The sequence below is a fragment of the Vicia villosa genome, linkage group LG7 (genome assembly GCF_029867415.1).
Source record: "Vicia villosa cultivar HV-30 ecotype Madison, WI linkage group LG7, Vvil1.0, whole genome shotgun sequence".
Lineage (NCBI taxonomy): Eukaryota > Viridiplantae > Streptophyta > Magnoliopsida > Fabales > Fabaceae > Vicia > Vicia villosa.
The window spans coordinates 88432380-88452679 of NC_081186.1; the positions used below are offsets into that span (position 1 = coordinate 88432380).

Below are 20300 nucleotides of genomic sequence, written 5' to 3' on the forward strand. Positions count from 1 at the left end.
AGAACTGGCATGTTAATAATGTTATAGGAAGAGAAAAAAATAGAGATAAAATAAAATATTAAATAGGCGTTAATAGAAAATGGTATCCCCGTATAAAATATATTACTATTGATAAAATAATAAAGAAAATCATTTTGACTCATGCCAAAAACTATTTTCAGAACATCTTAATAAAACTTAAAAAATGTGTCAAAGAATATATTGCTAATATTATTTTTTGAAAAATGGATCCTTAACATTATAAGATCCAATACAACTTCAGTGTAATGAATTAGGTAACACTACTTTTCCGTTTCCTTGCTTTAATATCAACTTCCACGGCCACTAATTAATAAAAGTAAAACTAAGAAGACAGCCAATAGATTCGACAGTTGTGCTTTCCAGCACATGTTTGCTACAACAGTTGAGCCAACTCGACATAAATAGGACAGTTTTGAGTCGGTTTAAACATTGACTATGTATCATTAAGTAGGTTTTAACACTACCATTATGAAGTATGCACATTACAGCTATAGTGAAACTAAAAGTCTATACTTAATACAGATATTGTTCAATCCATTTATGAGATTATGTACATTACTATAGTGAAATGAAAATGTAGTTGAAATGCATGTACTAACCAGTCAATTGTGGATACTGGTATGGTATAGTTGTAAGGAATTTGGATTACCACGCATCTCAGTTGTCTGATTAAGATGAGACGGTTCAGATTTTAAAACAAATCTTGATTTGTTTGAAATCTGAGATACTAAACCTGAAATGTGAATTGTCTGATCTTGATCAGACAAGAGAGATGTTTGTGATTGCACAGAACTCGATCCAGTTGAAAGTAAGATAGTAATTGGAAGTAAAAGGTATATAGTTGACATAAGGGTGACAACAAATGAATAGGTGTGAATGAAGGAACTCAAGTGATAGATGTTGTTGATTCTTCACCATTGTTGAGTTCAAAAAAGAAAGGATCCTGAAGAAGATCAGTGGCTGAAGGTCTTGCTCTTGGCTGTGCTATGCATTTCTCGATGAACGCTTTCACTTCTGGATCTCTGACATTGCTCAAGGCTTGAGGCTTGATTCCCATTGTGACCTTTTTGTATATCTTGGCTACACTGTCACATTCACTGTATGGTATCTCCATTGTAACCATTTCTAGCAAACACATTCCAAAAGAGTATATGTCCACCATCTCAGTGTAATCTTCCTCATACAGCTCCGGTGCCATATACTCAGGAGTCCCTAAAATTGAATGTGCTGCATGGCTTCTTCCCACTATGGCAGCCAATCCCAGATCACCAATTTTCACCTATAAAAATTCAAATTGAAAAACTAACTTTTAAAAGCTTATGAAATCACATAATAGTATTATTTATGTTTTAGTACAAGAATTACAGTTGGCTTCTAGATCGTCTTTCAACCAGAGAAGTTTCTCTAAAATAAGCAACTTACTTTAAATTGAGTAATATCAACTGTTGTTAAGTAAATAAATAGTTGATTGAAATATATATGAAAATGCATAACAAATCATGAATGGTTATAATATCAATCCTTGGTTTTCTCACTTTACTAAGGAGTCAAATCTCTTTCAATTTCAACCTAAGCGCCCAAGTCAGGACCGAACTTCTTTCAAGGGAGCAACTCACTTTAAAGGGTAAAGTGTGTAATATCTACTATTAATGACTAAATAAAAAATTGATATCATACGCACTTGCACATGTAAGACAAATCACAAATATAGTGAAATACCAACTCTTCATTCTTTCACTTACTCTGTAGTCTCAACTCACTTTAGAGGAAATCTACAAATAAAACTAGAGGAACTAAATCTACAAATAAAACTTTCCATAACTTATGGGGAAAATATTCAGAAATATCTACTAAAGTCAAACCCTTGGAAGCATAAACCCCTTAAATTAAGTCATTATTCACTTGTATTTCCTATCAATATTCCTCATAAATGTGATCTTGGTCATAGCTAGTGTTCAATTTCAATATTTTTAGTGTCTATGGACCTATTTGATCTAATTTCTAAAATTTTAAAGGCCTACAATAAAACTCGATCATTAAACGTTTTACCTAAGGAAAAAAATGATTTTTAACCTATACAACACAGACACCAGAAACACGACACTGATACTGACACGTCAATATTAGTAATAATTTGAAAAAATAAAAAAATTAAACATAATGTCGGTGTCGAATTCAAACGCTGACGCTGACACAGACATATGCACACATTTTTTCAAAGGTGTCGGTGCTATTGAGTTTTTAACCATAAATGTTTGGCTTCTTTATCACTTTAAAATTGATTTAGTACCAAAATAAACTCTACCTAAAAGCTACTATTTCTAGCTTCTGCATTGGCATAGAATCACATCTCAAATTTATAACATATACAAACATAAAAACAATTCTAATAATACAAACTCTCCAAACCTAAATTAATGAAAAACTACTCTTTTGGTAATCCTATCTAAAGATAAATCAATCAAAAATCAATTTTACAAAACTACTAATTTTTGTCACCGCAAAACCAAACATGCACTCTATTCATCTATCAATCAACAACAAACACAAAATCAGCCAACTAACCTGACCAATGTTTCCATTAACAAAGATGTTACTGCAATTAAGATCCCTATGAATAATGCAAGGATCATGCGTATGAAGATACTCCAATCCCTCAAGAACTTGCTTCGACCATTTCTTAAATGCCTTAATCGAAACATGCCGATGCTTCTTCCGATAATCCCTAAGATTCCCCGACGTGCAAACCTCAGTAATAAAATTGATATTACCGCGATCATCGTCTTTCCAAACACTATAACAAACAATGATGAACTTGTTGCTTAAATTCCTGAGCAATTCAACTTCAGAATGAAGCCGATTGATCAAAACAGGATCGTTGCTGAAGTTCCGAAGACGAACTTGGTTCCATGCAACTTCAATCCCTTCTTCTTGATCAAAACCTCTGTAAACTTTCTTCACAGCACCGTAGCCTAGTAAATCACTGTAACGGCCGAATCTTCCGGTTGGATCGGTTTCCACGAATGCTTCGCCTTCACCGTCCCAATTCTCAGCAGGCATTTTTGAAACCCTAATTTCAGCTACAAAACCCTAATTCAACAAACACAGCATAATTCAGTTATACATATACATAATTGATTGAACAAAAACGAAGATTGAAATTGAAAATTTGGATTCTGGAAATGGTGAATGATTACGTATGAATTTGGATTCTGAAACTTGAATGAAAACAGAAAGAGAAAGCGATTATTGGAATTTGGAACTGAAATTGGTTAAGAGCGGTTAAGCTTTGGATTAAATAGGAGGGAAATTTGCTCAACGGCGTCGTTTGGAGGGAAATTTGTTGAACGGCATAGTTAGGTGGAGTTGATGACGTGGCAAAATGTTTTTGGTATAAATTGAGTAACCAACTGCATAAACTAAGTTTTAGAGTCTGAGTTTAACTACTTTATATATTTAGAGTTGAGTTCAAATTTAAAATTAGGAGTGAAAAAAAAGCTACGCAGAGTTAGGTTTTTGACAAGTTTAAATTTAATTCATTATTAGAAATTGAAGTCTGAGTCTAACATATGATTTATCAAAAACTTATTTTTATTTTTGAGTCTAATCTTTTAAAAGATTTAATTAATTTATTAACCTACATAAAAAGTCTATATAATTTAAACGTATGTAAATGGGAAATTCAACTAATACTTAAATAAACTAAGCTAGAGAAGTAAAAGTACAATGGTTGTGTTGCATTGATTTATTTAAATTGACATTGGAGCATAAGTTTTGTCAAATTATTTATTTTAAAAATCTTATAAAAATAATTAATGATATTATTTAAAAAAAAAATTAACTTATTTTTTTAGAAGTTCTTCAAAATTTATTTTTGTATTTTAATATAAAGTATAAAATAAATATATATAAAAATAATAAATTTATTCATGTTTAGGTCGGTTTGATAAAATTAAAAAAGTTTTTTTATTATATGTGGTCTAATCTATTTAACTAAAAAATTCAAATTTAATTTTAATTTATATAGATTAGTATGTAGATTCGAGATAGTTGATCTAACCTATTTCTGTCCATATCCAAGACCTTTATTAAGTTATAAGAGATACTTATCATTTCATCAAATTTTGTTTACAAAGATTAATTATTAAGAATTGCAGTAAAATATTTAATACTATTACTCTATATACATGACAGTTGAATTGAGAAAGATCTATAATTAAGCCGAAACAAACCCTTATTATCTTAAATCGGTACCATTGGATGAGGTGGCAAAATTTTCAGGTTACTATATGGCTTTTTGTGATATTTTGAAGAGTTTCTATTTTTGAGGTATGATGAAGTAGAATGAATGGTAACGTACTAGGAAACAATGAATCTAGTGGGACTTTGAATTTGTTACGGTCACGAGAAGAATGGGGAAAGATTTTTCGTTTAAAATAAAAGAAAAAGTTTCGAGTAAATGTAAAATCCGTGCTCTCTCATTATGTCAATCTTCTAAATGTTGCCATGTCTTATTCATTCATGTACTTGTAAAAAGTAACAGATGTACTTTATAAAAAAATCTTTCTTTTTAATGAGACAACTCAACAAGTTTATATTAGTTACTATTATAAAAACTATTATAAAAACCTTTTTTTAAAATAAAGTAATTGAATTATGTCATGCAGTCGTCTATATAAAAGTTCAGTGTATACGAACCGATACTATGTAATATTTAGGAATGACAAAAATACTCTAATATTTAGAATGACAAAAAAATTCGTACTTGTGAATATCTGCATATCTGCAGAAAAATTAGTCACAAAAAATTGGCGGATACCTTAAATTTCGTATCTGCGGGTACCTTAAATTTTGTATCTGTAATTTCGTATCTGCGGGTACCTTAAATTTTGTATCTGTAAACATCCGTGGGTAATAAATTTCTCAAATTCTACATGCAAGTCTGTCTATCCGAACCAACCATATTAATTCATTAGGATATATCATCGTTATTATGAAAACTAGTATAAGGTATTTACTTTAAATTTTTAAGTAGGTTAAGAGATTAACCAAACCTTCAAAAAGATCAAACTCAAACCTAAAACAAGTCTATGATAGACTACAAATTAGACTTGTGTTTTAGTTTTTTTGACAAACTAACCCTAAACTTGATAAAACCTAACTTATTCCAGTTAGGGGTAGGAATAGGCCAGGCCGGCCTACAGGGGCCTATAGCCTAGCCTACTTAAGGCCAGGCCAGACCTATTTGATAAAAAGGCTAGAGTTGGACTTTTTTAAAAGCCTATTTAATAAAATAGGTCAGGCCCAGGCCATTAAAAAAACCTATAAAGCCTTGTTGGCCGGCCTATATTTTCATATATATTAAAATTAGTCTAAATAGGTTGGCCTATATATGCATATATATTAGAAAAAGTGTTAAATAGATTGGTCTATATATGTATATATATTAGAAAAAAAAAGCTAAATAGGTTGGTCTAAATGTTCATATATATACGACCTATAAGACTTCTTAAGTAATATGAATTAATTGAAAATATTAATAAGAAATAGGCTTTTAAATAGGCTTTCAGGCCAGGCCAGACTTTTAAAAAGGCCAGGCCAGGCTGAAAAAACGAGCCTATAGTAGGCCATAGGCCAGGCTCAGGCCTTGTAAATTTATCGTAGACCAGACCCAGGCCTTATAAAGCCTAGCCTATTCCCACCCCTAGTTCCAGTCCCACCTCTACTTCTATTCTCACCCCTTCTTATGAGTTTAAAACGAAAATGATAAAGAAAAAAAAAGTTGGAAATGTGAACATTCCCGTACATAGAGGAGGTTAGTAAGTAAAAAAATCTAAGATTTAGAATGAGAGAAAAACAATTAAGAATCGAAGAATGAGAGAAGAAATTTAAATTTATATAAACAAAAGAAATTTCGATATTATTATCATTACTAATTTGCTTAATATGGGTATAATTAGCTTTTCTTTCTAGGTGCTACTTGAAAAGAAAAAAAAACTATAATAAACTCTAAAACTAAGTTGAAATTTTTAGAGTTTTGGAAGGAAAGTTTTTCAAGGTATGTTTTTAAGGGATTTTTAAGGGTTTCCAAGGCATGTTTAAGAAAAACAGAATGAAAATATATGATTGATCGCAATATAATATTTCAATAACCTTCTTAATCGATTTTAAGACCATTTTACAATTTAAAAATGGAAAAGAAATCCTTCCCTCCTTTTTATATAACAAAACTGTTGAGTCTTGTGAGTGATGAATGCTTTTCCAAGACTACTAATAATAGAGCTCATATTTTAAGCAACCTAATCAACCTAACTGATGTGATCAGATAGACTGCACTTCAGACTTCTCACAATCAATGATAGGCCAGACAATGTAAAAATATCATACTCTTCAGAAAGCACATATTCCCCTAGAAACATATGGCACCTCCATGGGGAGAATCCATGCCTTATGCTATAAATCATTTGTTTTATCAAGGGGCAAGCAGATCCGATGGAAGAATTGAAAGGCGGAAAGAGTACAATTGCATACAGCCTTCCTAAGTCTTGTATCCTACCTTCGCTGTCTCATAAATCGCTTAATAGGCCATACCAAAAAATAGGCATTGAGCTGCCATCTATCATCTATGTTGAATATATGTATATCATGTATATAAAGATTATGAAGCAATAAAAAACAACCTCTTTTAAGCAAAAAATAAACATGAAGAAACTTGGCAATATGAACAAGGCCTAAATAACAACAGCAAACAAGCAAAAGATCAAAGCTAGTTAAATCCTGTGTTCAGCAATGCTTTCAATATACAGGGGATTGATTGGAGAGCTTTATCCAGAGTTTTGAATACTGGCAGCTAGTAACAAAAACCTTTAAGTTTAACATTCTGAGCTTAGTTTAACATCCAGGATAAAAAAACTTACAGTGCATTCATTTATAAATGATTCAAAATATGTTAAAACAATTCACCAGGGAGGATTGGAGCCCTCTCTAACAGATGGAGACCTGGAAACCAAGCTCTCGTCTCTACCAAGTCTTGATACACTTCTAACTCTTGTAGGAGTAGCCAAAGCAGGAGAAGAACCACGATAACTTGCACGGAGTGTCTCATCAACAGTTGATGATGACTTGGCAATTGCATTCCGAACGAACTTCTGAGCAGCAGGAGAAAGCGTCCGCATGCTCGGAGTAGCACTTCCACCTCTAGCTGGTGATGCCAAAGGGGGTTTACGAAACATCTTCGACCTCTCCCTCAGATTACGAGCAGCCTCCCTAGAAAGTGAGTGCGCTTTTGCATCTCTTGCCGGAGCAGAAGGAATCCTATAATGAGGTCCATCAGCACTACCACCAATATCAATTGGTGTATCCTCCATGTCCAACCTCAGTGGCGTCCCTTCAATTTCTCCCCAAGTAATGAAAGGAGACTCATCAGCTCCCGGCGCAGGAGACGGCGTCTTAACATAACTATAACCATTCTCCGCCTTCTTCCCGGACTCCAAATAAAACGGATTCGGACTCTTCCTCAAATCCTCCAAATCATACTTCTTCAACTTATCCCCATCTCTAAAAGACATAGGAACGGGTGTAGCACCCGCAACAGGAGTATAAAGCACCTCAACAGTTCCATCATCTTTCGGCCTAGAATCCATCATTTTACCATGAAACCTAGTATTCGGCCGATCAATCTCCTTCGTGGAGGCTTTAATTCTAACAGCCCTTTCCTCCTCCGTCAAAGGAACCTCACCCCGATCAGCAGGATGGTACATCAACAAATTCTTAGCAGTATAGTTCCATCCTTCCAATGTACTAGGAGGTTGATAAGAGGTACCATAACCATCAGTTATCCTATCCCTCTTTTCATCCTCAATAGCATTCACACTATCATTCAAATAACCAAACCTCTCTTTCCTCTTCCTATTCACTCTCTCCAAAATCTTCGAAAAGCTATGATTATCCTCACTAGTATACCTACCCATAAACTGATCAAGCCCAAGTGAAGTATCAATCGCACCAACCTCCTCTTTCTCTCCCACGGAAGCCGCAAAACCCGGTGTTACAGGCGTTTTACCATCAAATTCATCTAAAGGAGTGAAATTTCTAACAAAAGTAGAACCCGGTGTATGCGAATTTCTCGAATCGAGAGGGTTTAAAGGTGTTACCTTTCCACCGCGACGACGCTCGATGATCTTCAATTGGGCATCTCGAATTTGAACAGGATCGCCGGTTTTGATAGCTTCAAGCCAATCGAGCCGATCACGAAGCTTCGAGATGTCAGGAAAGTAATCACGCTCGATTATCTTCTCCAAAGCTTCGGCATACGTATCTTCGTCGAGAACGGTAGGGTTTCTCTGTGTCTTCTGGGGTTGAATACTGGAACCAGAATCTTTAGGGTTTTGGATCGAAAATTCGGAAATTGAAGGAGATGGTGAAGAGAGATGGAGCGGAGAGTGGCCTGGGGATTGAAGCATGGTGATGAGATTGAATTGAATTGAGAAGGTTGGGAATTTGGGGATTTTGTTTAGGGTTAGGGTTAGGGTTTGATTGAGATTTTTGCGATGGAATGGAAACGCAGAGAATGAGATTGGTTTGGAACTTGTAGATTCACAAACACTTGATTGATTCTCACGTTTATCTTTAATAAATAAATAATATTTAATTATTCACCGTTTTCGCCATAACACAACTCTTATGTAAGATTTTTAAATTTTTAAATTTATTATTGCTAAAAAAACAAGGTAAGAGGAAGTACAACAAACTCAAACTCATCTTTAATACTAGAGTTGTCAAATGGGTTGGTCCGGTCCAGTCCGTTTTGATTCGGTGATCAAAATATTTAAATGGATTTATCCGGTCTGTTTTTCAAAGGCCCGTGCAATTCGATTGGTCAGTCCGACCCGTATTTCAATATTACAGTTTTAATTTTATAAAAAGGGAGGTAATGGATAAAAATTTTCAACTTTTCTCTTCATCTCCCAAAAATTTTCTTTATCACGTCATTTTGAAAATATATTTTCATCATATTTAACTTTTATTTATCACTTAAAAACACATTTATGCACTCAAATCTTTATCTCAATCTTTTTTCTCAAAATTTACCAAAATCTTTTTTTAATGGGCCATCGCAAAAAGCCCGTTTGGTTCGATCAGACCCGGCCCATGAAAAACATAGGCCCGATGGGGTGGGCCAAAAAGACAGGGTCGTGTTTTTTAAGGTATCTTACAGCCTGACCCACACTAAATTATTAGGCTTATGGACTGACCCGATAGGTCGGGCTCATTTTGACAGCTTTACTTAAAAGTTAGAACCTCCACAAAATCAAAATAAAAGAAATGTTTAGATTTTAAATCTTGAATTATATTTACATATTTTAAGATTCAGACGCTTTCATTTAAGTATTTATGCAATGTTTTTTTCTTCATAAAGAGAGAAAATTAAATATTTCTTAATTTCACGTTTTCAGTTGCAAATATTTCATTTTAAATAACAGAAAGGACAATCTTGATAAATTTGATGCTAAGTCCGTTGAAGGGATATTAGCCTATATCAGATACGCAATCATACATGTCATCTTTATTACCTCTATCTTACGCATTCTAAATGAAAGAGAGACAAAGAAGCATACAAGACATGAAGAAATAGATGATGTATGGATATTTATATTAATAATGAATTGTATTTTTTAAAAAGCAATAATGAAATTATTAGATAGATAGACCTTCAACAATAACACTATTATGGACAAACGATGTCTTAAGTCTTTTGTACCTGTCATATCTTGGGGCTCTAGGAGTTGCACGTCTCTTATTTAAGGTGTCTCCTTCAGTTGGACGAGATATTAAAGCATCTCGCCTTCTATTTACTCGTTGATCATCGGGAGGTCGGCTACATCAAAGACGTAGCTTGAGGATGACCATTGAAATATTAGGACCTCGGGGATGCCTTTGTCGAATGCTCCAGCGAGGCGCTTTTTGATCATCGGGACAAACCCTCCTATTTTTTTTTACGATGGATCGAATATCTACCTCAATCGGTCGATATATGGTTAATGATCTAACATAGTTGCAGGCTTCCCTTATACCAAAGAGGATGGTCAAATGTGAACGACGTTCCTAAGGAGACTCGTCTCTCCGTCCTCTATCATTGGAACTTAGATTGTTCCTCATGTCTAGTTTTTCCTTTGGAACGACGATGTTGGGAGGGAATTTTAGATTACTGCCAATCGGTCTTCTTACAACCAAAGTACGAGGTGCCTTTCTCCAGTGCTTGTTTGGAAAACCTTTATTCCTTGGTTCGCCCAAGCGATAAAGAAAGAGGGTAACCGAGATTACCCCGACCTGTTGGATCCAACCTAGGGAGACCTCCGCTTATCACACAAATATCCTTTAGCACTATAGGAGGCTCCCTGGTGCTTGATATGCGCCCGATGTTAACTACGAACTCGTCGTATCATGATTTCAATAACTATAAACCCATCATATATTTGATGGTGCCACTTGAAGTTTTATGTTAGCTATGCGAAGTACAAATGATGTTAAGTCGAATGGTGAACCATGAATCTTCGACATGATCTTCACGAAAGTTGTCTTTCCGATGTATATCTAGATTTGGATTTAGGATCCTTCCTTCTGTTTATTTATGGAGTTATCGATGGAATCAGAGATTTGGAATTTCTAAGAATCAAATTAGAAATAGTGAATAACTGGATCGACTGCGACAAATCTTCATATCTGCTTCTGAATGCTCTTAATTGTGAGATCTGAGGAGGTTGAAAGATGAAGTTAGAAAGCAAACGTGAATTCGTGGAAATCGTAGAAATTAGACGTCGTTTCCATAATGGCGTCACTGTTCCATTCAAAAACCATAAATGAATGCAGTTAGAGAATAGATAATCTTGAAATATCGATTATGATCTACATCATAACGTTGCAGGGTGGACCTGCGTGATTAGCACTCCAACGTCCAAGTTAGTTTAAGATTCAAAATGACTGTGGTAAAAAGTGGAAATCAGAGAACATATCTTTCTTTTGTGTGTGAATTAATTTTTTACGTTGGATCAAGTGGTATGAAATATATATATATATATATATATATATATATATATATATATATATATATATATATATATATATATATCACTACTACAAATAATAAATTAAATGATAAAGCATAGCCAATAAATAATTGAGGTGTCACTACTACAAAAAGCACCCTTGTAACATGTTATTACATCAACTATTAAACCAACCGAAGTAATAATTCTTATTTAGACGCGTGCATTTTTACTTCTTCTATTAAAAAACATCTCATAGTTATATCGATAAAGGGAAAGTGGAGGATATGTTTCACAATTATATGTTTTACAGTGGACAGTGAGTAGGGGTGAAAATAGGCTGCCGAGCTAGGCTTTGCCAAGCCTAAGTCTGACCTGTCAAAAAAACCGAGGCCTAAGCTCGGCCTTTAGCCTATCGTAGGCTTATTTTTAGGTCCGAGTTTGGTCTTTTCGAAAGCCTGGTTAGCTTATATGTTTTAGACTTATGTAAATAAGCAATTAAATTAATATTTAAATAAACTAACTCACTAAAAGATCAAGAGACTAAATATTTGTCTGCATTGACTTATTTTAACTTACCTATTAGTATAAGTTCTGCAGACTATTTGTTAAGAGAACTTACAAAAACAATGTTCATAAGGTATTTTCGTCTTATTTTCACAAGTTCTTTAAGATAACCAAGTTTTATTTTTGTATTTTAATTCAAAATACAAAACAAAACATGATGATAATAAAAAAAATTATTTATATTTATTTAAATATGTTGGTCTGATTGGCTTAAAAAATTTTCTTTGGGGCGTGAGGCCTAGACCTTTTTATAAAAATATAGTCTGACCAGAACCTGTGTAAACTAGTTTGTAGACTCATGTTATCGGTCTGACCTATTTCTACCATAACAATGAGAAAAAAGGAATATTTTAGAGATTAAGATATCTTTTGAGCCGAGCTTAAAGAAATAAGAGCATATTTCTCATTTAATTGTGTAAAATATAAATGGAAGTGAGCTTATATAGGGTGAGGTATGTTTTCTTTTTTTGGAAAACTCTTGCTCCACCTTTCATTTGTCTCATTCCGACACATATATGTACGTGCACGTCTGAACCATTTTTCATTTCTATTTAAATAAATAAATTATTTCTAAAACTTCCAAAAACCCATGATAAAATCAAGTGAAAAGGACTATGATTTTTTATTTCTAATTGTCTAACAATAAACCACATATATGTTCACTTTTAAAATTTATTTGTCATTTATATTATTATTAGTTTTAGAATATTTAGATATGTGTTAAAAGATTGTTATGTCTATTCACTGTTTTTTTTACACTACCGAAAAGATCCTTCCAAATGCATGTATCAACTATCAATGCCATCTAGATTGATTTTTATAAAATGACGATAAACAATTTAGTTTTGCTATATTTTTAATATGATTACAATTTCGTATAAAAAAATTGAAAAATTAGTTATAATTTTATATAATTTTTAAAATTGACTTCTCATCATATCTATACAATGCACAAGTATTATCTCTAGTGAACCAATTTTTTTGACTAATAATAGCTTGAGAATAAAAGTATAATTTTTTTATGAAATAAATATTTTTGAGTCAAAAGAAAATTGAAGTAAAGTATTTTGAGTCAAAAGAAAATTGTAGTAAAGTATTTTGAGTCAAAAAAGAAATTGAATAAAAGTATTTATTTGACCAATTTGAAATAAAACTAATTTGTTATTACAATTGTGATTTAATAAATTAGAAATATTTTTATATGTTATATGAAATGCTAGAGTATTTTTTGTAAAGAATTACTAGATTATTTTAAATACTTACTATTCCGATCTTAAACATAACCAAAAAATAAAGATAAAAAAATGATGTATATTGGCTAAATTTTGAATTAAATTAGTCAAATTTTTGAACAAATTTTTATTTATGTTTAACACTGGATGAGTATTATTAAAAACTTAAATAAGTCATTAGTAAGACCTCACACAAAAATTACAAAGATTTTGGTTAGAGTAAAATTGGTATCGAATTTAATTTCTTTACATCAAGCATATCAAATTGGATTGAATATGTATCTAGTAAAATTAGTCTTATAAAATATTTAGAGATATGTTATGAACTAATGACACTACGATCTAAGTTTTATTGAATGCATGTGTAATTTTGAAAATCATAATGATAAGTACATATCAACTAATCTTAGTCTTTGGTGTTTTAAAGTGATTTTATTGCACAAATATTTTAAATAAAATTTGTATTTGAATAAGAGAACTACTATATTTTGTTTATTCGATGAATAATTATTTGAGTGTGCGTAAATTACTAGATAAATAGTTAGATGTAGTGAAGACTTCACAAGAAAAGCACTTACTAAATATAGTTCTTTTAACAAAATTCATTAGCATATTTCATTATTCGAAAGTCAAAATTACTTAATAATATTGTATTATTTTAGAAAGGTTAAATGTTAAGATATAAATTATTTTAAATTATATATTTATTAATCATGAAAATAGGTTGAACTAAATTACACTTTTTTAAAATCTAATTGATTTATTAACTAATTTAAAGTCCATTTTATTTGAATATATATATATATATATATATATATATATATATATATATATATATATATATATATATATATATATATATAAACAATTTAATTAATGTTTAAATAAACTAAAAAAGACCAATAAAATTAGAGTTTTGCTTGCATTGACTTACGCGAACTTACTTTATAGTATGAGATTTATGATATTATTTATTTGATAGAATTTATAAAATTAATTTATACATTTTTTCATAAATTTTTTTAACTTATTTTTATAAGTTCTTAAAGATAATTAAGATTTATTTTTATATTTTAATATAAAATATGAAATATAATATAATAATAAATTTATTAATATTTATTTAAATAAATTAATCAGATATATTTTAAAAGTTTTTTTATGACACACGACCTAATCTTTTTTACTAAATAAATTTATAAAAAATTTTAAACTTATAAATAAATCTAAGCCCTTTTTATCAAAATTTTTTAACAAGAAATATTTAAGTTATTGAAAATTAAAATTATTCTTTTAATTTATAAAAGTTAATTTAAAATAGCTTTACAAGTTTTATGTGTCTATGACTGACAATCGGGTTGTATCAAATTGATTTTTAATATTTAAAAAAAATCTAAATTATCAAAATAAAAACAATTTTTTATAATACTATAATTCTAGATAAACTCATTTTTTAAATATTAAACACAACCATTTTTATATATTTTTAGTCCAACATTGACTATACCATAGATTGTAGTATAAGTTAAAAACAATATAACTCCAATTCATTACAAAAAGATAAAAAAAATATTTTTAATCCTCAAAAAAGTAAAATTATATTACTTTTTCTATTCCAAAATATAAATAACCTATGAAAAAATAATTAAAAAAATGACCAAAATACACTATAAAAGCACATAGTGTGCAACACATCATCACAACACAACACACATAAAATATCATAGCATAGCATATTCTATGTGTCTGTTTAGAGAGAGAGAGAGAGAAAGAGTGGACTTTTGTTCCTTATTTTGTGTTTTATTCTTTTGTTTTGGTCAAATAATAAAACACTTTCTCTCTTTCTTATTGCTTCCATCTAAACATAACATAAACTCATAAACAAAACAAACAAACACCTTTCACTTCACTTCATTTTTCATTTCAATTGTTAGCTCAATTATGTTCCTTTTCAGTTTCATCCTCAATTTCTTCATGGTAATGCTCTTTCTCTTTATGAACTATTCAATTTGTGTCTGTTTTTTTTACATAATTTTGTTCTTATTATGGTAAAATTGATGTTGTGTTTTTGTTTTTGTTTTTGGAAATTGTGGAATTATGAGACGTGGGTTTTGATTTTCTGTTTCTGATATGCAGCAAATTCAGAATTTTTATCACTTTTTCTTTCCACTTGATTAGTTTTGGCACACATGATGATTAAGAATTGAAACCCTAATTTAGTTTTTGAGTTTGCTGTGATTATGTAATTTTGTTTGTGAAGCTAAGTGGAATTTGACATTTCAAAGTGATTGATGAAATTGCAAATTTTTCATGACAGTTTTGAGACTAAATTTACAATTTTGTTGATCATTTCTGCATTTTTGTTAGTTTAGTTATTAAACTGTTTTACTCTTGCAATTTCAATGACTAAAATGGGACTAAATAGTCATTTAAGTAGTTGAAATTGTGTAGATAGGTCGCTTGCTCGATTTAGTTGATCAAGTTTGCAAATACTCTTAATGTAACAAGATTGCTCGATCGATCTTGTCTGTCGAATTCGCAAAATACTCTTTATGTGACAAGGTAGCTCGCTCGATCTTGTCCGTCAAATTTGCGAAATACTCTTTATGTATGGTAGGTTGCTCGATTTTGTCCGTCAAATTTGCTAAATACTCTTGACGTAACAAGGTAGCTCGATCGATCTTGTCCGTCAAATTTGTGAAATACTCTTTACGTAACAAGGTTGCTCGATCGATCGATCTAGTCCGTCAAATTTGTGAAATACTCTTGATGTAACAAGGTTGCTCGATGGGTCTAGTCCGTCAAATTTGTGAAATACTCTTTATGTAACAAGGTCGCTCGGTCGATCGATCTTGTTCGTCAAATTTGTGAAATACTCTTTATGTAACAAGGTCGCTCAATCGATCGATCTTGTTTGTCAAATTTGTGAAATACTCTTTTTGTAACAAGGTCACTCGATCGATCTTGTCCGTCAAATTTGTGAAATACTCTTTTTGTAACAAGGTTGCTCAATGGATCTAGTCCGTCAAAATTGTGAAATACTCTTTATGTAACAAGGTCGCTCGATCGATCGATCTTGTTCGTCAAATTTGTGAAATACTCTTTATGTAACAAGGTCGCTCGCTCGATTTTGTCTGTCAAATTTGCAAGATACCCTTTATGTAACAAGGTAGCTCGCATGATTTTGTCCGTCAAATCTGCGAGATACCCTTTATGTAACAAGGTAGGTAGCTCGATTTTGTCTGTCAAATTTGCGAGATACTCTTTATGTAACAAGGTAGGTCGCTCGATTTTGTCCGTCAAGTTTGCAAAATACTCTTTATGTCACATGGTAGCTCGCCGATTTTGCCCGTCAAATTTGCGAGATACTCTTTATGTAACAATGTACCTCGATCGAATTAGTCCCTCAAATTGCGAAATACTCTTAATGTAACAAGGTTGTTCGATCGATCTAGTCCGTCAAATTTGCAAAATACTCTTTATGTAACAGAGTAGCTCGCTCGATTTTGTCCGTCAAATTTGCAAAATACTCTTTATGTAACAAGATAGCTTGCTCGATTTTGTCCGTCAAATTTTCGAAATACTCGATTTGTAACAAAATATAAGTAAATAATTACATGTATCTAGTCAAAAGTAAGACCGGATACATGTACTTTTTTGCTTGAAAAATATCAATCAATTTAGTCATTTCGTTTCTCTATATTTGCGGGATCAAATTGACCGATCTTTTAATTTTTCGTGCCGACACTATATCGCGAGTTTGATTCTGTCGTTCTCCCAATTTCATTGATTTAAATGTTTATTTACTTGCAAAAATGGTAATTCACTTAATAAAGATTCAGTGCTTCCAAAATGTTATGCTTCTATAACTTAATTAATTTCTTCCCTTAAAAGCTCTAGTCCACTCTCAGTAAGCACTTATGGAAAAAAAGATTATTAAAAGAATATTTTCAATAGTTTTTAAACAGTTGAAATTAGTTTTTGTATTAAATTTTTTTTCCCTTTCATTTATCTTTTCATAGACATCTATGAACTTATAAGAACTTTTTAAATATTGTCAGGTTTGTTCAAGTTCGTCTTTTGAATAAGATACCTGTTAACATGGTTTCTTCGCAAGGAAATGCTGATCAAAACGGTTCGACTGATAAAGAACAGCAGCAAGTGAGTCCTCAGAAGGAGATCGCGTTGTCACAAGAGGTTGATGATGCAGCTAAAAATGAATCATCGGATTCTGATGGCAATGCCATGGCGAATGAGTTGCCTCCGTCGCCAGACTCTTCGCCGCTCGAGACACATTCCCAGAGCCCAGGTACTCCTTCGAATGAATTGCCTCCGTCGCAGTCTAGTCAGCGCGCTTCCGCTGTAATACGCGAAAAGGTAACGTCAGATGGCTATAACTGGCGAAAGTATGGCCAGAAAAGCCTCAAGGCGGAAGGATTTAAAAGGTGCTATTACAAATGTTCGTATCCAAACTGCCCGGCGAAAAAGAAATTTGTGATGTCACCCGATGGAAACTTCGAAAATTACACTTACGCCGGTCAGCATAGTCATCCTATACCTCAATCGAACACCATACCATCGGTTGAACGTGTTCTTCCTGCTGTTGAACAAGGACCGCAGCAATCCTCTTTGGCCGACATGGAAGGTCAAGGTGAGAACTAATCTTTATTAGTATTTTAGTTTTCGTCTTTACATGAAAAAGCTCTTAATATATTTTACTGAATCACAAATGCAGACAAATCATCGGTTGAGTGTGAATCTACGCCTCAACGGATCAGTCCTTTACGTTGCTGTCCACCTTCAAATGCTTCCGAAACTCCTGACTCAAAGCGGCAGTACGTTATTCGACTGTTTTCTAGAATTGTTGGAATTGATATATCTATATGCAATATCTAACCTTTAATTTACTGTCGAATTGATATCTAACAGGAAGACAGACGACAATAACACTCATACCGTTGGAGTTGACATGTCAACTGGTGAATCTCGCTTCGTTGTTCATACTCCAAGTGCATCCGGAATCGTAGAAGATGGGTATCGCTGGCGCAAATACGGGCAAAAAAACGTTAAAGGGAATGAAAATCCAAGGTACATGGTAGCTTTTGCTCTTGAATTGGTTCATAGACACATGAGTTCGTGAATGGTTTAATCTAACTGATTGCGATTTCTCTCTAACCTTCCAGAAACTATTATCGATGCACGTCTCCTGGATGCCATGTCAAAAAGCATGTTGAAAAATCCTCTGAGAATCCAATAAATATCATAACTACATATGAGGGAGAACATGATCACGAACCCCCTACTGCAAGACGCGTTCCTTGTAATACAAGCAAGCCGAAAAACAAATCTGGAGGCGATAGTGTTTGTGTCGCTATAGTTCCGTTTCAAGCGGTCGTGTTTCCTAACGATGTTCTTGAAAATAATTTATCCGAGGAAGAGCAACAAAATGAAAACCCTACTACCAAAGACGATCCCGAAGAAGAGCAACAAAATGAAGACGCTGGTACCAAAGACGATCCTGTCAGCAACAATGCCGTGATATCCGAGCCAAGTGCCGAAGTTCCATGCACATCAAATGAACATGATACTGTTAAGGTTTCTGGCCATGATACTCCTAGTACTACATGTGAACTCAATAAGGTTCCTGAAGATGGAGCTAGTGATTGAAGATTATAAATAGTTGGAATTGACATAGGTTATAGAGATTCCTATTCTAACCTTCTATTTTCACTTTTTCTAGCTCATCTTTACTTGTCTGGCCTGGTTGACTGCATATTCAAATCACAGTGATTTATTACATTGGATGTACATTTTGGTACATATCTATGTAAAATTCCAATATATTGTGATTAGCCTCTAATTCATGTTTGGGGCATGGTGATGCCTTGAGTTGTCTTTCTTACTTTGATTGAGTTTAAAAAATGTTATGCGGAGTTGTAGTGTTTGAATAGAGCAATAGCTCTTTTCTGGGTCGGGTTTATGTCCCTAGATTATTGATCTTTTTTGGACCGGGTTTATGTCCCTTAGGATATTTGTGCTTTTTTAGGTCAAGTTTAAGTTTTTTAAGGTCTTTTGTTCTTCAATAAGTCGGGTTTTGTTTTTTCCCCAAATCGGGTTTTGTTTTCCCAAATTATTGTTCTTTTCTAGGTTAGATTTATGTCTTCTTTTTAAGTTTAGGTTTATGTCGCTCAGCTTATTTGTTTTTCTTTTTAGGGTTTTCTGGGCAGGTTTATGTCCCCCCAGATTATTTGTTCTTTTATCCTTTTCATTAATAAAAATGATTGTTAGGTCTCTTTGGTGTCAACCTATGCCTATGGTTTTAAAAAATTATTGAACAATAGTTATGCCGTCAAGATTTAAATCTTGATCTTACGATTCTGCTATTTAACTCTCTTATAATGGTCTGAATCGTATGACGAATCGTGTATTGTAGAATGATTATGCAAGATTACTTATTTATTTCTTTTTGATTTGTTTGATCTTAGACGGTTTCGGCCACAATCGATTGCTTTTTGGCCACCTCCATCATAAACCAAGAAGAAACAAATAAGAAGAAATAAATAATGAAGATAACATGATGCAGAGTTGCAACAATTATGAATAACGGTGATGACAACGCATCTTTCGAAATAATAATAAAGTAATTTTAGATTTAAGATTTAGTGAATAGACACTCTAAAGAGATCATAAAGGTGGTATTGACGTCACGCCATTTGAAATGATAATGATGAAGTCTTAGATTTAAGGTTTATTGAATAGACATTTTAGAGAGATCATAGAGGTGGTAATGACGTCACATCTTTTGAAATGATAATAATGGAGTTTTAGATTTAAAATTTAGTGAATAGACATTCTAGAGCGATCATAGAGGTGGTAATGTCGTCGAGTATTTTGAAACGATAATCATGGAGTATTAGATTTAAGATATATAGAATAGGCATTTTAGAGAAATCAGAGAGGTTTAATAATTATGATTTGACGGTGATGATCACACACCTTTTGAATAGGCTTTTAGATTTAGGATTTTAGGCTTAGAGAAATAAGACTGGTGAAATTTTAGGACCATAGTTCAATTAGTTGAATCATAGTTAAATTGGATGACTAATAGATACATATTTAAAAATATATATAACAAATCTAGTTTGATCTTTAGATTTAGGACTTAGGATCAGAGAGACCGGATCAGTGGAAATTTAGGATCATGGTTCAATTGGTTGAATCATAGTTAAATTGGATGACTAATAAATAAATATATTTTTTTTATAAAAAATGGTAAGGAAAAAGCGAACAATTCTAGTTTAATATGGTTTTGACAAACTACAAACTAAATGAGGTTGAATAAATCGACAATTTTAATTAGTTTTTAGGTCAGAGATTAAGTCAATTAATCCAGTTTTGAAGGTGCTAGGCATACATTTATTCACTATTGTTTTTG

At 32.3% G+C, this 20300-nt stretch overlaps 3 protein-coding genes across 3 annotated transcripts; 1 reads left to right on the top strand and 2 right to left on the bottom strand.

Moving 5' to 3' along the window:
• Positions 1 to 459: 459 nt before the first annotated feature.
• LOC131615647 (probable serine/threonine-protein kinase WNK11) lies at positions 460 to 3414 on the bottom strand. The gene is made up of 3 exons (XM_058886789.1): positions 3219 to 3414; positions 2587 to 3111; positions 460 to 1300 (listed from the first exon to the last, which is right to left on the bottom strand). Exons 2-3 carry the CDS (start codon positions 3079 to 3081, stop codon positions 908 to 910), a joined length of 888 nt encoding a protein of 295 aa, XP_058742772.1. The 5' UTR covers positions 3082 to 3111; positions 3219 to 3414; the 3' UTR covers positions 460 to 907.
• Positions 3415 to 6772: 3358 nt separating this feature from the next.
• LOC131615648 (uncharacterized) lies at positions 6773 to 8643 on the bottom strand. The gene has a single exon (XM_058886790.1). It carries the CDS (start codon positions 8481 to 8483, stop codon positions 6981 to 6983), a length of 1503 nt encoding a protein of 500 aa, XP_058742773.1. The 5' UTR covers positions 8484 to 8643; the 3' UTR covers positions 6773 to 6980.
• Positions 8644 to 14585: 5942 nt separating this feature from the next.
• LOC131615649 (WRKY transcription factor 1-like) lies at positions 14586 to 19157 on the top strand. The gene is made up of 5 exons (XM_058886791.1): positions 14586 to 14842; positions 16927 to 17516; positions 17601 to 17700; positions 17795 to 17953; positions 18049 to 19157. The coding sequence occupies exons 2-5, from the start codon at positions 16967 to 16969 to the stop codon at positions 18530 to 18532; spliced, it is 1293 nt and encodes a 430-aa protein (XP_058742774.1). The 5' UTR covers positions 14586 to 14842; positions 16927 to 16966; the 3' UTR covers positions 18533 to 19157.
• The last annotated feature ends 1143 nt before the right edge of the window (positions 19158 to 20300 follow it).

Bases quoted from the DNA above. Each gene is read 5' to 3' on its own strand.
- LOC131615648 (XM_058886790.1), bottom strand. From the start codon at position 8,483: ATGCTTCAATCCCCAGGCCACTCTCCGCTCCATCTCTCTTCACCATCT.
- LOC131615649 (XM_058886791.1), top strand. From the start codon at position 16,967: ATGGTTTCTTCGCAAGGAAATGCTGATCAAAACGGTTCGACTGATAAA. The intron at 17,517-17,600 runs GTGAGAACTAAT...TCACAAATGCAG, and splicing joins GGCCGACATGGAAGGTCAAG to ACAAATCATCGGTTGAGTGT. The intron at 17,954-18,048 runs GTACATGGTAGC...CTAACCTTCCAG, and splicing joins AAAGGGAATGAAAATCCAAG to AAACTATTATCGATGCACGT.
- LOC131615647 (XM_058886789.1), bottom strand. From the start codon at position 3,081: ATGCCTGCTGAGAATTGGGACGGTGAAGGCGAAGCATTCGTGGAAACC. The intron at 1,301-2,586 runs GTTAGTTGGCTG...GAATTTTTATAG, and splicing joins TTAATGGAAACATTGGTCAG to GTGAAAATTGGTGATCTGGG.